This window comes from Siphateles boraxobius, unplaced genomic scaffold (genome assembly GCF_051911475.1).
Source record: "Siphateles boraxobius isolate OS27281-9 unplaced genomic scaffold, OSU_SipBor_1 331, whole genome shotgun sequence".
In the NCBI taxonomy this organism is placed as follows: Eukaryota; Metazoa; Chordata; class Actinopteri; order Cypriniformes; family Leuciscidae; genus Siphateles; species Siphateles boraxobius.
In genome coordinates, this window is record NW_027508955.1 from 80,001 (window position 1) to 95,000 (window position 15,000).

At 37.3% G+C, this 15,000-nt stretch overlaps 1 protein-coding gene across 1 annotated transcript in view; it reads left to right on the forward strand.

Annotated features, from left to right (window-relative positions):
- The first annotated feature begins 7,167 nt into the window (after window positions 1–7,167).
- nxph4 (neurexophilin 4) overlaps window positions 7,168–15,000 on the forward strand; it is a 74,259-nt gene continuing 66,426 nt past the window's right edge. The window contains exon 1 of the mRNA XM_077195628.1: window positions 7,168–7,553. Coding sequence (XP_077051743.1) covers window positions 7,500–7,553 — 54 coding nt within the window. The 5' untranslated portion in view covers window positions 7,168–7,499. The remainder of the gene's footprint in view (window positions 7,554–15,000) is intronic.

Sequence of the window (15,000 nt, forward strand, 5' to 3'; positions counted from 1 at the left end):
ACTGTCACTTTTAATGTCACATATTCATTTCTTTTAAAAAAAAAATACTGACCCCAAACTTTTGCACAAAGGTCATTTATTTCAGTGAATGAAAGGTCTTACTTTAGGACTATCTCTTTATATACTGTAAAGTAAAAACTCACTCAACTCAACTCAACTCGTTTGTGATTGGATGAAGTTGCTGATATATACAGACACCTGCGATGTCATTCATTTAGATTTACTTGTGTTTTACCGTGGTAAACTGATGCTAACGAATTATTTGCCTTGAATTGTTTAGAGGTTTTCCCACACGTTTCTTAGTTTCAATATCATGCATTAAATTATTAAAAAAATATGTAGCCTAATTATTAAAATGTATCTAAAAGTAGTGGTTAGGCAAAATCTTTCAATCTTAATTATGTTATTTAATACGTTACTATTATTTATATAACATTACTACTATACTATTATATATTCATGTATCTGCTAGTCTCCAGAATGAAGCTCTTCTTCCTGAAGATTCGCTCTGAAACACATGGAAGTATCGCCGATTAATGAGGAAAAATTGTGCAGAAATCACTTCTCTCTCCTGTCAGCGCGATATAATATAATCTCATTCCTCTACTTCTACCTGACACCCATTACATGTCTGTCTCTCAGCCAGTGAGATATCGGCCAGAATCGCATTAAAATGACAAAGATATAATCATAATTCCTCTAAACATCCCAGTCGTGCAGTTCTGCGCTCCGCCGAATACATCTGAACAAACACAACTATACGACAGGCTAGAATCATATTAATCATATTAGTTGGCCATAAGAAGGATGAATACACACAAGAAACACACACGGCCAGCGGGGGAATGAGGGTTTTACACGAACAAAAGCTCTCATTAGAGATGTGTGTCCTGTGTCACCTCATCACGGGAATGTCGCTGAGCCTGGAGACACACATAGCAGCAAACACAAACACACACACACACACACACACACACACACACACACATATATATACATCACCGATGTTCACTGTAGAACTGGACTAGCAAGTTCTGTTTGAGATTTTCCAGATTTTTTAATCAGATGGTTGTTTTCTTTACAGTTACATTTAAGGGGTGATGATTAAAGTCACCATGAAATCAAAATTGAATCGTTTTTATGTATTGCAGTGTTTATTCTAAATGATTTATCGGTGCACATCATCATTATTGTGTTAATAATCTTGAATCAGAATAAATTCCTCTTTCAGCATCTCTTCTCTTCTCTGCTGATGTGGGCGGGGCTACCTGTCACTCACATGAGATCAGCCAATAGCAAACCACAATCATCCAATCAATTCCCACACGGACTAAATCAAGCCCCGCCCTACACTGTAAAAAAATGTACGGTAAATAAGAAATTTACCGGAAAAAAATATGTTAGCAACATTTAAGGTTTTACAGACTTTACTTAATTATACCGTAAAAAAACACTTTTCAGTATCTGATAATGTTAATTTACCGACCTATTGAAGTCGGCTAGTAATATGTTTTATACCATTGTATTACACTGACAACCACCAATCACAGTGGTGATGGGAGTCACATGACTAATCTAAGCTCTTGACAAGCAGTTTATATCACTAGAAATGTAATAATAATATATTGAAGCTGCACAGTGTAATACACACAAACACTAAACACCATCATGGTAACACACATGACATTTAAAAAATGCAATGAACATTAATTTTACAACATTAAATGTAACATAAACCCCTAATGTACATAACGGAAGAAACCGTAATTTCAACAAAAATACATAGCAGGGAATTGTGGGAATGTATATTTACGTTTTTTCACCGTAAATTATTCAATGACTTGTTCTTTTTCACTTCAAAAACAGTAAATTTGACGGTATTTTACTCTAAAATTACATTAAATTTACAGTTGGATCTATCACTGTTATTCATCGTATATAGTACAGAAACTTTCTGTTAACCAATTAACAGTCTTTTACCGTTAAAATCACAATCATTTTTTACACATACATGCATCACAGATGTTCGCTATAGATTTTAGAACTGGACTAGCAAGTTCTGTGCATGCGTTTGGGATTTTCCAGATTTGTCATTCAGATGTTTGTTTTCTTTACAGTTGCAGCTTAAAGTCACCATGAAATCAAAATTGACTTGTTTTTATGTAATATTGCAGTTTTATTCTAAATGATTTATCGGTGCACATCATCATTATTGTGTTAATAATGTTGAATGAGAATAAGTTCCTCTTGCAGCATCTCTTCTCTGATGACGAGGGCGGGGCTATAACCTGTCACTCACATGAGATCGGCCAATAGCAAACCACCATCCAATCAATTCCTCACAGACACAATCAAGCCCCGCCCACATTTTGTTGTTCCTGAAGCGTTTCACTCGGATATACGGCATTATAGAGAAGAAAATACCAGTTTAATTTTAAAACCTTTGTTTTTTAGCAGGTCTTGGTCATGCATATTTTTGACTTCTTCTAAATGATGTTTGAGTGATTAGATCACAAAATGTTTTGGCACCACCTAAATTGAGAAATTTTTATTAACAGAATGTAACATTAATCAATATTAACATTAATAGAATGTTTGTCAAAAGTTGTCTGGTCTTTAATATCGTTCTCAAAACATCGTTCATGGAACCTTTGGAATAATGGAGGCTTTTGTTTTGTAGTCTGTCCTATATTTCTTTTATAGTTTTCAAGTACATATATCTTAACCCGGGAAATGTTTTTAGAAGGAGAAAACGCATCTCGGCTTCACAAGAACTTGATTATGTGATTCTAAACTCCAATAACAGCCCAGAGGAAAGTGTAAGCGGGAAGGCCCTTTAATATTAAACTGTTTTTATTCAAACAAATGAAATGAACTGCCCAGCAACGTATCGTGTTGTTCTCTTTCCTAATCGATAATGCTGATAGTTTATATTATCATAAGGTAAAGGTCAGCAAAATGCTAATGTGAGTTTCTCATCAAAACTGAGCCGGCGTGCAGAATCACAAAACCATTTATTTTATTTCACTTCAGGTGTAAAAACATTAATGTTGTTCAACTTTCAGCTGTGTTTGTTAGAAGCAAACCAAAATAGTGACTTTTTGTGAAGTTCTCAGCAAGTTTTACATGGAAAAACATCGCTAGGTTATTTGACAAGTGGACCATAGATTTTAAGGGCTCTCTGATTTGTGTTCTTCTAAAGTGAACCTGGCTTGTTCTGATTTTAAATTGCACTGATGTAATTAGCCGTTTAGCGTTGCGATTGTGATTTACTGTTTGTTGCGTTCTCTCTGCTGGCGACAGTGGAAGTCTAAACAGAGAATCTTTACCAGTGTAATTTTCTATTAACAAAAGAAAGAATCGGAGCACGTTCAGCACTTCACTAATGGTGAGGAAGTCAATACATGCATGGATGTTTGGTTGTTCATTTGAATTAACTTTTTTGTTGTTTTTTGTTCGACAAATTAATATTTATTTATATCTATAATATTCTTAGAGCTGTTCCAGCTAACAGGGAATGTTCTGGGAAGGTTCTCTCGTTCTTCAAGTGACGTAAATAGAAAGTTAATTTAAAGTTATCTGGTGTTTAGTAACGTTCTCAAAACGTTAGCACAAAAACATTATTTAGTACGGAGCCCTGCATATGACATGCAGACAGTATATATATATATATATATATATATATATATATATATATATATATATATATATATATACGTATACATATCATGGCTACAAATTAGGAATTTCTTCCCTCGTTTTACTAAATCATATGTATGATATAATAATTTGTTCACTAGTTTTCTGAAATCGTGCAGAATATATAACAATTTCTTCCCTTATTTTACTAAATCATATGTACGATATAATAATTTGTTCACTCGTTTTCCTAAATCTTGCAGACGATATAATCGTTCCCTCATTTTACTAAATAGTATGTACGATTTAATATATTGTTTTCCTAAATCGTACTTACGATATACTAATTCATTCTCTATGTTTTACTAAATTGTGCATACGATTGTTTTACTAAATCGTACATAGCCTACAATATAATTTGTTCCCTCGTTTCACTAAATCGCACATACGATATAATAATTCGTTTTGCTAAACCGTACTTACGATATGCTAATTCATTACCTCATTTTACTACATCGTACATACGAAATAATTATGTTTTACTAAATCGTACGTACGATATAATAATTTGTTCCCTCGTTTTACTAAATTGTGCGTACGATCGTTTTACTAAATCGTACTTACGAAATAATAATTAGTTCCTTCGTTTTACTAAATTGTTTGTACAATACAATAATTTGTTCCCTTGTTTTACTAAATTGTACATACGATATAATAATTTCTTCCCTAGTTTTACTAAAACGTACTTTCGATATAATAATTTGTTCCCTCGTTTTACAAAATCGTACTTACAATTTAATAATTTGTTCCCCTGTTTTACAAAATCGTACTTACAATTTAATAATTTGTTCCCCTGTTTTACAAAATCGTACTTACAATTTAATAATTTGTTCCCCTGTTTTACTAAATCGTACATACGATATAATAATTTCTTCCCTAGTTTTACTAAAACGTACTTTCGATATAATAATTTGTTCCCTCGTTTTACAAAATCGTACTTACAATTTAATAATTTGTTCCCCTGTTTTACAAAATCGTACTTACGATATAATAATTTGTTCCCTAGTTTTACTAAAACTTACTTTCGATATAATAATTTGTTTCCTCGTTTTACGAAATCGTACTTACAATTTAATAATTCTTTCCCTTGTTTTACTGAATCGTACTTACGATATAATAATTCACTCCCTCGTTTTGATTTGCGCACAAAAACACGAAATAACTAATTATTTTATTGTGCACACGATTTAATAAAATGAGGGAATGAATTAGTAGAACGTGCTGATGTATTGGTAAGTCGTGGGAACAGTTGGTTTATTCGTGGCCATGATATACATATTTTTGCTGCATGTCACGTGCGAGACTCCGTAATTTAGACGTTGTTCCTGGAGCATTTTTTATGTTTTAGTTGGACGTTTGTCTAGGATAATTAAATGTTACTTGTTTAACGCTGCAGCCTGTAGTTTTTCCTCTTTGTCGCCATCTCTGTTCGAAATCTGCAATTGCAGTTATTCGCCGAATTATCCACTTTATGTGGGTTGTGTCTCGTCACAGCACTGCGCGGATTAATCTAATGTTTTGAGGAGAATGTGCGGCTGTCAATCACCGCGCCGTGTGGATACTGGCATTCGCTATCACAGATTATAGTTTTTGGATGTATGACCAACATAAGAATTTTTAATGGAAAATGTCCTCTGAACAAGTAACATCCACTTTTGTTCTGACCAACTAAGAGAAAAAAAGTTTTGCAGTAAATCCCGCGATTAAATCTAACGATCGCTTATCATATCGTAATGACGCAAAGACATGCTCGAATTTCGCGCGTAAATCCACCAGTACCACTGGAATTAAAAACATTTTTACAACCTTACCGTTTTGAGTCGAGCTAAGGTAATCAGAGAGTTTTGAACACTGGCTGGTTATGTTCTTGCTTAAAAATTTATTTTGGGTAATTTTTAACCCCCAAAAAAACGGATTGTTGCTTTGAGAACATTCAGAGAACATTCAAATACTACAATTCCCATAATGTTTGCAGAATTATATGGAATGTTCCCTTAACTTTCACATAACCAAGAAAAAATGTCCATTAAAAACAATTATTGACATTAGCTAAAAAAAATTGTGTCCTTTAAAGGATTTTAAGTGGAAAAACTATTCAAATATTCGTTTTATGATGACAAACTATGATTAAAAAGTGTGTTTACCTTTGTTCACAAGGTGAAAATATTCAATACGATTGTTTTGCATGACATAGATTGTTTGTGCATAAATATGGTGATGTCAACTCTTCAGTATTTCGTATATTCGTACGAATATATATGTGTATATTCGTACATATGTAATATATGTATTACTTCATATAGGCTACAGAGCGTGTGTTAGAGGCGAACTCTCTCCTCTTGTCGTTCTACAATGAGTGTGTTGATTTGCAGAGAAGAAGAGAGCGAAGTGGAAAGTTGAGTTGATATGTGAGAAAATTGCGCTCATTTTCCCCGGGCATGTTCATTCATCTGTGCTAAAGCGCGCGGCCTAGTTCTCTGAGAAATAGAAAACGCGCGCGCCAAATTCACCTGCCAACTTCAATACTGCACGAGCCGCCGGATCCCAATGGAAACGAAACCAACCGAACATTTATTTCAATGCTCCAAAAATATGTATCCATGAAGGCAATTAACTTAGAAAATGTGCTAGAAGTGTGGAGGATTTTCACCTTCGTGCTGTTCTTGTTCTTGCCTGATGCTGTTGGTTGCATTCTGCTTCAGTATCTCTTTACATTTCTCTTTACATCAATCATTTTATCTCACAATAATGCATAATAGTCAAGCGGTCATAGGGTTAAGGTTAGTGTAACTCTAACTCTAACCCTGCAAGTCTACATTCAGATGTTTTCTGTCAGTCATTCGCAAGGGGGCGATGAAGGGCTTCAGTGCTTGCCATCAAATATCTGCCATCTATCAGATGTGAGAAGATGGACGTGAACTTTGAGGCGTTGCTGAATTATTATGCGCTACTATAGGTGTGCTTTATTTCCTCTCATCTCCATTCTCCATGCACGATTGCATGCATTCGGGTGAAAATAAAGAATCTCTCCCCCAGACCCCCCCTCTCTCTGTACGTTTATGCGATGCTTAAGGATGTTGAAATAATAAGAAAAAGAAAAGTCATGAACGGAATGTGTCTCGCGCACAGATTGCGCGTTTCATATTTTAACATCGCGAGCAGCGCGTGAGACAAGATGCACTTTAAAGCCATTCAAATTTAATCTGTCACATTCTGTGAACTCGAATTGGAACAATGTGGTCTAAATTTTAAAACGCAGGAAAACTTTTTTTACTCAATGCAAAATAATAGTAATGGGAATATGAGAGGTGTGTGCCAACTTTTGGCACCGCGCGGCGAGCATATGATAAAAGACGCACGGGAGGGTTTTTTCTTTTTTTACCTAATCGAGATATTCACACATTCAGCAGTAGAGAGAGAGAGAGAGAGAGAGAGAGAAGGGTGGCGCACGCTTTCGTGTGAGAGAAAACGCAACACAGTTTCTTTTTCAAACACGCAACGCGCGCGGTAATGAGGGCATTAAGCGCGAGCTCCAGCTGACAGAAGAACTTGCCACCGTTCGTTCCCACACCAACTTTTCACCTCCGTAACACCCGAACCCCGCGAATGGATGTGCAGTTGACTAATGACCAGGACTCCGAGAGCTGAGCCTGCGTGTTTTGCGTGATAACTCCGAGAGCGCGGGTTTACCGTTCCAGTGTGTTAAAGCAGATCTTCCCCCGCGGATGGGTTTCGGCTGGTGATTTGTGTCCGGTTTATGTTCACTCAACACGGGACTAGTGTTCTCTAGGAACGGTGCGATGAGGCTGCTCTGCTGGAGCGTTCTGCTGCTCATCCAATGGATCCTGAGGAAGGTATGAAGCTCGTTTCTGTGAGTTTAGCAAAGAAGGATTTCTGTAAACTTGTGGGATACTTTACAAATCAGTAATTGCGCGTAAAGTGATTGTTTTTGCGGTGTTCTTTAACACAGTCAAAATAAATCACAGTGATTTCAGGTGATGCGGAATCCAGTCAGTTCATCAACAACAACAACTGCGATAAAAAAATGCAGGGTTGTTTTAAACCAAATTTGGGTCAAATATTGACGAACCCAAACGTTGGGTTAAAAAATACTTCAAAACTGTAACCCAATGGCTAGGTTTGTTCATATTTGACCCAAATTTGGGTTAAAACAACAGTTCACTTAAGCTCTTAAAAATAAAGTTTCTATATTGGTTGCATTAAGGACCTTTAACACCCTTTTCATTGGGATCTTTAGAGTGGAAAAAAGGCTCTTCACAACATAAAACTGATCACTCAAATGTTCTTTGGGAAACCAAAAATGGTCATCCTAATGCATCCCTAATTTATGAAACCCCCTTTTGGAACCTTTATTTTTAAGAGTGCTCTTTTTAAATATTCATATTCATATTTATCTAGCACAGTCTCTAAAGTGCATTTGTGTATTAGAGCAAATAGAGCCGTTGAGATGTGAAGCATTTTAAATTGGTATCAAAAATATAATTTCACATTCTTACTCAGAATCTGTTCTGTGTGTGTGATTATATGATATGTATGAAAGTCTCTGATAAACAGGCATCTGTGTGAGCTTACACACACATCTTCTGGCTTTGCAGTGGCCCGATGTGAAGACTACAGAAAAGACCACTTCTGTATATTTTTTATTTTCACGGTCATGCACCGAGCTTGAAAAGGGAAATCATATAAAATCATTTTGCTGCTGATAATAACATCATTCTTTAGAGAAGACCAGTAATGTGACGGCAAAGCAGCTTTTTTGATGGCTTACCTGAAATAAAACATTCAGAATCAGAATCAGAAAGAGCTTTATTGCCAAGTGTGCTTGCACACACAAGGAATTTGTTTTGGTACTGAGGCTTCCAGTGGACTATACAAATACAAATACAACATGAAACATGAAACATAATACTACAAATTATAAGAATAAAAAAAAAAATCATCATTCATTCGATGATGAAGTTTCGTCATCTGATGTTAACCCAAGCTGTCTGGAGACTTAAAAGCATTTTGATCATGAAAGGCCACACTTTTTCCTGTTTAAGATCCGGCTTGTGGAACCGTGTAACACTTATTCACTGAGGAGTCTGAGAAACAGGGAAAAAGGCCTGTGTTTTTGGGGTTGGGCATGTGCCGTTTATTAGGGGTATTTTTATAAGGCAAGCGCCATCTTATTGATGATCCCATTACCTCCCTCTGTAGTGTGATCATGTCATAATGACCCAACAGTAAATCACAGTCTTTACTGAAATATGGCTCAAATCTTTTATGCTTGCACGGATCCGTTTATTAATGTCTTTATTCTCCTCTCCACATTTTTCCAATATAATCTCGTTTTTTAATGTGACTCATTTTTTTTAGGGATCAAAGATCCATACCTCATGAACTGAGTGATTATTAAAGCATATTTTACTTTAGCTTACATTTTTATTGCAGAGAGGCTGTAAAATCCATCTCTCGATGTTTGTTCCCTCAGTGTAACTTTGTATGCAACTTGCATATTATATCAAATGTCTGAGTATTTTAAGCTGGTTTTCACATGTCATAAGTGTGCTCAGTGGAACGGTGTGTTAGTGCATTGTGAAATGAATGCTGTCTTATCCGCTCCTAATAAATGGATCCAATTTACAAAGCTGCATGTATTTAAAGAAAGTTGCAGGAGGTTCTTCTCACACACACACACACACACACACGTTGAAACCTCACCGTTACTTGTGTAATCCATCATATTAATGATAAAAGCAATCGTATTACTGACTCCAGCCAGAGTGCTGCCTTTATTGCAGATTAATGTCTAATCTTTGATTGATATGATAAGAGGATATTGTGTTCCTATTAAAGAGCAGTGCTTAATGTAGTCATGTTTTTGTTCTGTAGTCGATCAGAAAGGTTTATTCTGCGCTGTTTCTCTCTGATTGACAGGTGATGGAAGCTGAATGTTATTAGATTATGGGGTTGTGATGGTTATGAAGAGCTTAATGGTGATGATATCAGTGTGTGTGTGTGTGTGTGTGTGTGTGTCTGTATGCATGCATGCGTGTGTGTGTGTGTGCGTCCGTATGTGTGTGTGTGTGTCTGTATGCATACGTGTATGCGTGTGTGTGTGTGTTTGTGTGTGTGTGTGTGTGTGCATGTGTCTGCGTGTGTGTCCGTATGTGTGTGTGTGTCTGTTTGCATACATTCATGCGTGTGTGTGTGTTTGTGTGTGTGTGTGTGTGTGGATGTGTGTGCGTGTGTGTCCGTATGTGTGCATGCATGCATGCATGTGTGTGTGCGTGTGTCTGTATGTATGTGTGTTTGTGTGTGTGTGTGTGTGTTTGTGTGTGTATGCGTGTGTGTGTCCGTATGTGTGCATGCATGCATGTGTGTGTGTGTGTGTGTGTGTGCGTGTCCGTAAGTGTGCATGCATGCATGTGTGTGTGTGTGTGAGTGTGTCCGTATGTGTGCATGCATGTGTGTGTGTGTGTGTCCGTATGTGTGCATGCGTGTGTGTGTGTGTGTGCGTGTGTGTGTCCGTATGTGTGCATGCATGCATGTGTGTGTGTGTGTGTGTGTGTCCGTATGTGTGCATGCATGTGTGTGTGTGTGTGTGTCCGTATGTGTGCATGCATGTGTGTGTGTGTGTGTGTGTCCGTATGTGTGCATGCATGTGTGTGTGTATGTGTGTGTGTGTGTGTGTGTGTCCGTATGTGTGCATGAATGTGTGTGTGCGTGTGTGTGTATGCATGCATGCATGCATGCATGCGTGCGTGTGTGTGTGTGTGTGTGTGTGTGTGTGTCTGTATGTGTGAGTGCACTCTGCATCATGCATTAACATCACATACGGCATCATACATTTATCATGATCCATTCATTAAAAAACAGTAATTCCTTAATGACATCACTGTTTTGTCGGCTCTTGACAGGGAATATCAGTGGTGTGTTTTGTGTTTTTCACTAATGATGATGTCGTCTGATTGACAGTGTCTTGAGGTTAATGAACGCAGTGAATAAACAGATCTCAGTTGACTGAAGCCTGCGATGAAAGTGAATTATCGGGGAAGCCCTACGCTGTGGTTTTCACATTGACGCAGCAGTTAAGTCTTTATGTGGATTTGTCTCACTTAAAGCGTGTCTTAACCAGGCGAGACACGACAAGTAATTCGTCAGTCCACTCTGAAAGCCATTAGCTGACGTGTCAGAGAGCAGAACCGTGACCGAACCGCTCATGAAGCATTGTTAATGACGGAATCAAATCAACTGCAATCATATGCAATTAAAAGCCATTTAATATAATGATACATTTTTTTTAAAATATTTTTGTTGATTGGAGTTGATTTGATTCTGTCATTGCAGTAAATATTTGTATACTGAAATGTTTTTATAATATATTTAAATAGTTATGCATATTTTGTATTATTTGTATTCTTATAATAAATGGCTTAAAATTAATAGTTTTATTTTAGTACTGGCATTGTGAGAGTACTGAGGGACTCGTTCACACTATACACAGTGATTCATGGTCACTGTTGTGCTTTATATATACAGAATGCAACAGTCGGGTTCCAGAAGCAAAAACTCTATTCAATTTCTCCATATGGAAATATATTTTTAATGATAACTTATAAAGCTGTACTGTGAGCTACAAGGTTGTTTATCGATGGTATTTGCTTCTGTTGAAACATTAGCCTGCATTATTTCAACTTAATTGTGTTTAACAGTGGAATTTGTGGTGAAAAACTACATTACCCATGATGCTGTACAGAAAATTCCACCAATCAGAGAGTCGAAACAAGCCGTGGGTCCCTACGCTCTTAAAATAATTAAATATGTGCATATTTTGCTTTAATCTTAAAGTCCCCCTGTGCTGAAAATCCAGCTTTTAATGTTGTTTATGTTAGGGATGGCCCGATACCATTTTTTTTCAAACCGATACGAGTACGAGTATTTACATTTGTGTACTTGCCGATATCGAGTACCGATACCGATATTTCTACCGCAAAAGTAACTATAGGCTCCCAGAAAAGAAGACAGAAGATTATTTTAGAACACAGGTTAGAAGACTGTTTTTATTTTCTTCTCTGCTTGTTTTAACAAGTCTAAAAATAAATAATAATGAGTAAAATAATAAATGTATTAACACACAAACCACTGTTAATTTAACATAAAAGCAAGCAGTTACTGCGTGCATGGTCTGACATGACTGAATGCGCCCAAAGTGCGCTCCCTTAATAGTCTAATTCCTAAAAAGCTGACAGTTCATCGCGATCTCACACATCTGTTATTATCAATGAAGCTGACTGCACAATGAATCTTTCATAATATCCACACTTTGTTTGTTATAATTAGAGGATTTGCCAGCATACAGAATTCAGCAGTGAACAAAAAAGTTTTGAGCAGTGAGGGGAGTCTATCTTAAATGCTTCTGATTAGCCATTGCGTTCAAGAAATCAACACACATGTCTGTGATTGGCTACATCGCTCAACGCTGCAAACATGTTATGAATAGAAACTCTGGCCTGTAAATCGTTTCTATTTTGTTTTAGTTGTTCTTCTTGCTTTTCTGCAACAGATGAATGAAAATCTATTAGTTTTAATAAGTTTGCGGGAGTCCCGCGAATCGTTTTATTCTCCCGGAACCCGCACACACAGAGTGAGTGCATTACCGCCCGCGCCCGCGCTCGCGCTCGGCCATCAGATCTAGTGCCGCGCCACACTCTTTTGCGTTGGGAGTGCACGTCCCTATGCCTCAGTTCACCTCGACAAAGCACTCGCGGCGGCCAGTTTCGTTTCGCAAAATGTACGTGGTATCGGGGCGTGGTATCGGCGAATTTTTATGAGTACGAGTACGAGTATATGAGGACAGTATCGACCCGATCCCCGATGCCAGTATCGGTATCGGGCCATCCCTAGTTTATGTGTCTATGTGGTGTTTTTAATATGCTTTAACACAAATCATGTGTAAATTCATAAGTCGACAGCATTGCTGAGTATTTTCTCCTTAAAACTGCAGTGAACCAAAGACAGTCTCAAAAACACGCTTTGAAATCGCTGGTGTTTCTGACGTCACAAACTACCTTGTAACCAATCAGATCAACGTGTGATCGTCAACCAGTGGATCTCTGAGTGAGTGGAGGCGGGGCTCATTTGCATATTCATAGAACCGCGCATACTAAATGAGGCGAGAGTGTCGAGTTACATTCAAGATATTTTAAGCCATGAAGAAAATTTTTTCATGGAAAAAGCGTTTAAATATGAAAATTTGGTGATCAAAAATTAGCTTTAAGGGATACAATTATTGTTATTGGTTAATAAAGTATTTTAAAACATATTTAAAAAAGATATATATATATATCAACAATGGTCACTGTGAACATCCACTCACTATTCTACAGAAATCCAATATATTCCCTCAAATATTGTGCAAGATCCTCCTGGTTTGGAGCAGAGCCTGTGAAGACTGGAGCTCGACATCCTGCAGTCTGATTAAAGCTCACACACACACACACACACACACACACAGTGAACAGGCCGATCTCTCGCCGCGCAGGGCAGCATCTGGACCGGGCCGGTCCTGGCACACACTCGCCGGTCTGAAGTCGAGCCCAGCGCTTTCGTCTCGCTCTGGAGAGATTCACTGATTCTCCTCCTCTCAAACATCTCGAACATACAGGCATCTGTTCACTCGCCAGCTGGGGGCGGGGCCAGGCTCATTACTGACACCTGAATGGCCAGTTAGCGTGTAACTCAGCGTAAGATTGGCTCTGCCGTAAAGGTCGAGTTAGGGGAGACACCCTTATGTGTCTTTTTCTTTTTGCCAAAATGTCCTTGAGTTGGAAATGTTGATGAAAATTTTACATTACTGTGGAAAGATGTTCTACTAGGTATTACTATAAACTCCAAAGATAAACTTATTTTATTTTATTTTTTATTTTGATGGCTAAATTTCACATTCACAAATGCAAATTTTCAGGGAAAAAAACTTAATTTAAAAATGAAGTGAAGTCAATATTGCCCTCGAAGAAACAAAAAGCCATTAGAATTTTACAAGCATGCACACTCTGTAAAGTATTATACCTCCTCCTAGCATTTGAAATGCATTGTATGTGTATTGTTTGTTTTGATATTTCTTCAATTAAATTTTTTTGTTTTTTTTGTTAAGCCATTAGTGGAGACAGAAGCCGAGGTTAGTCGACGAACACTGATGGGTTTCTCTCGTCATCAGTCTCGCTGACGGCTCGCTGAGAAAGACCTTGGGCAGCTTCTCTTCACGAGCGCTTGTAAACCCATCATTATTCATTTCTGTATTTTTAACTGAACGTCACATCTTTAAAAAATGTTGCTGAGAACGTGGCGATTTATATCACTTGCCTTGGTCTTATTTATTGATGAAGTAGACGTGCAATAAATAATGTAAAGAACAGAAGAAATCACAGTTGTGCTTGTTACTCCGGGCCGCTGTTGAAGTGATGTGACAAGACCTCACAGGAGTGTATATTTAAAACCTCAGCTGTGCTCTTAAATCATCTGACATCATACGAACACAAACACTAACCAGACATGACTCTAAAATCGGAGTTTTGTTCTAATCTGCGACGAGTTTGCTCTGTTTATGTGTTGATATACTGTCTGAACTCTCATTGGTCCATAATCTGGATCCACATGACCGCAGAGTGCAATAGTCCCGCCCACTTTTCCATTCATTTCTCATCTTGATTAAAGCAATGAAACGATGCGAGGTGAATCATAACGTTACAAACTCTGATTTGAAGAAAAAAAAGTGTTATATGAATGTACAAGGCTTTAGTTAGGGAAAGAACTACAACCCAATGAAGCGTTGCGAACAGCATTATCAAATTAAAAATGGAGAAATATAAAGAATTTTGATAAAACAAAATATTTAAAATCCCCCTGTAGTCAATAATTGTATCCCTTAAAACTCATCTTTGATCCGACAAATTACGTTTTCCTTTAATGTCTTCATGCCTTAAAATATCTTGAATGTAACTCGACACCCTTGCCTCATTTAGTATGCGCGGTCCTATGAATATGCAAATGAGCACCGCCTCTACTCACTCACTCAGAGATCCACTGGTTGACGATCACACGTTGATCTGATTGGTTACAAGGTAGTTTGTGACGTCAGAAACACCAGCGATTTCAAAGCGTGTTTTTGAGACTGTCTTTGGTTCACTGCAGTTTTAAGTAGAAAATACTCAGCAATGCTGTCGACTTATGAATTTACACATGATTTGTCTTAAAGCGTATTAAAAACACCACATAGACACATAAACAACATTAAAA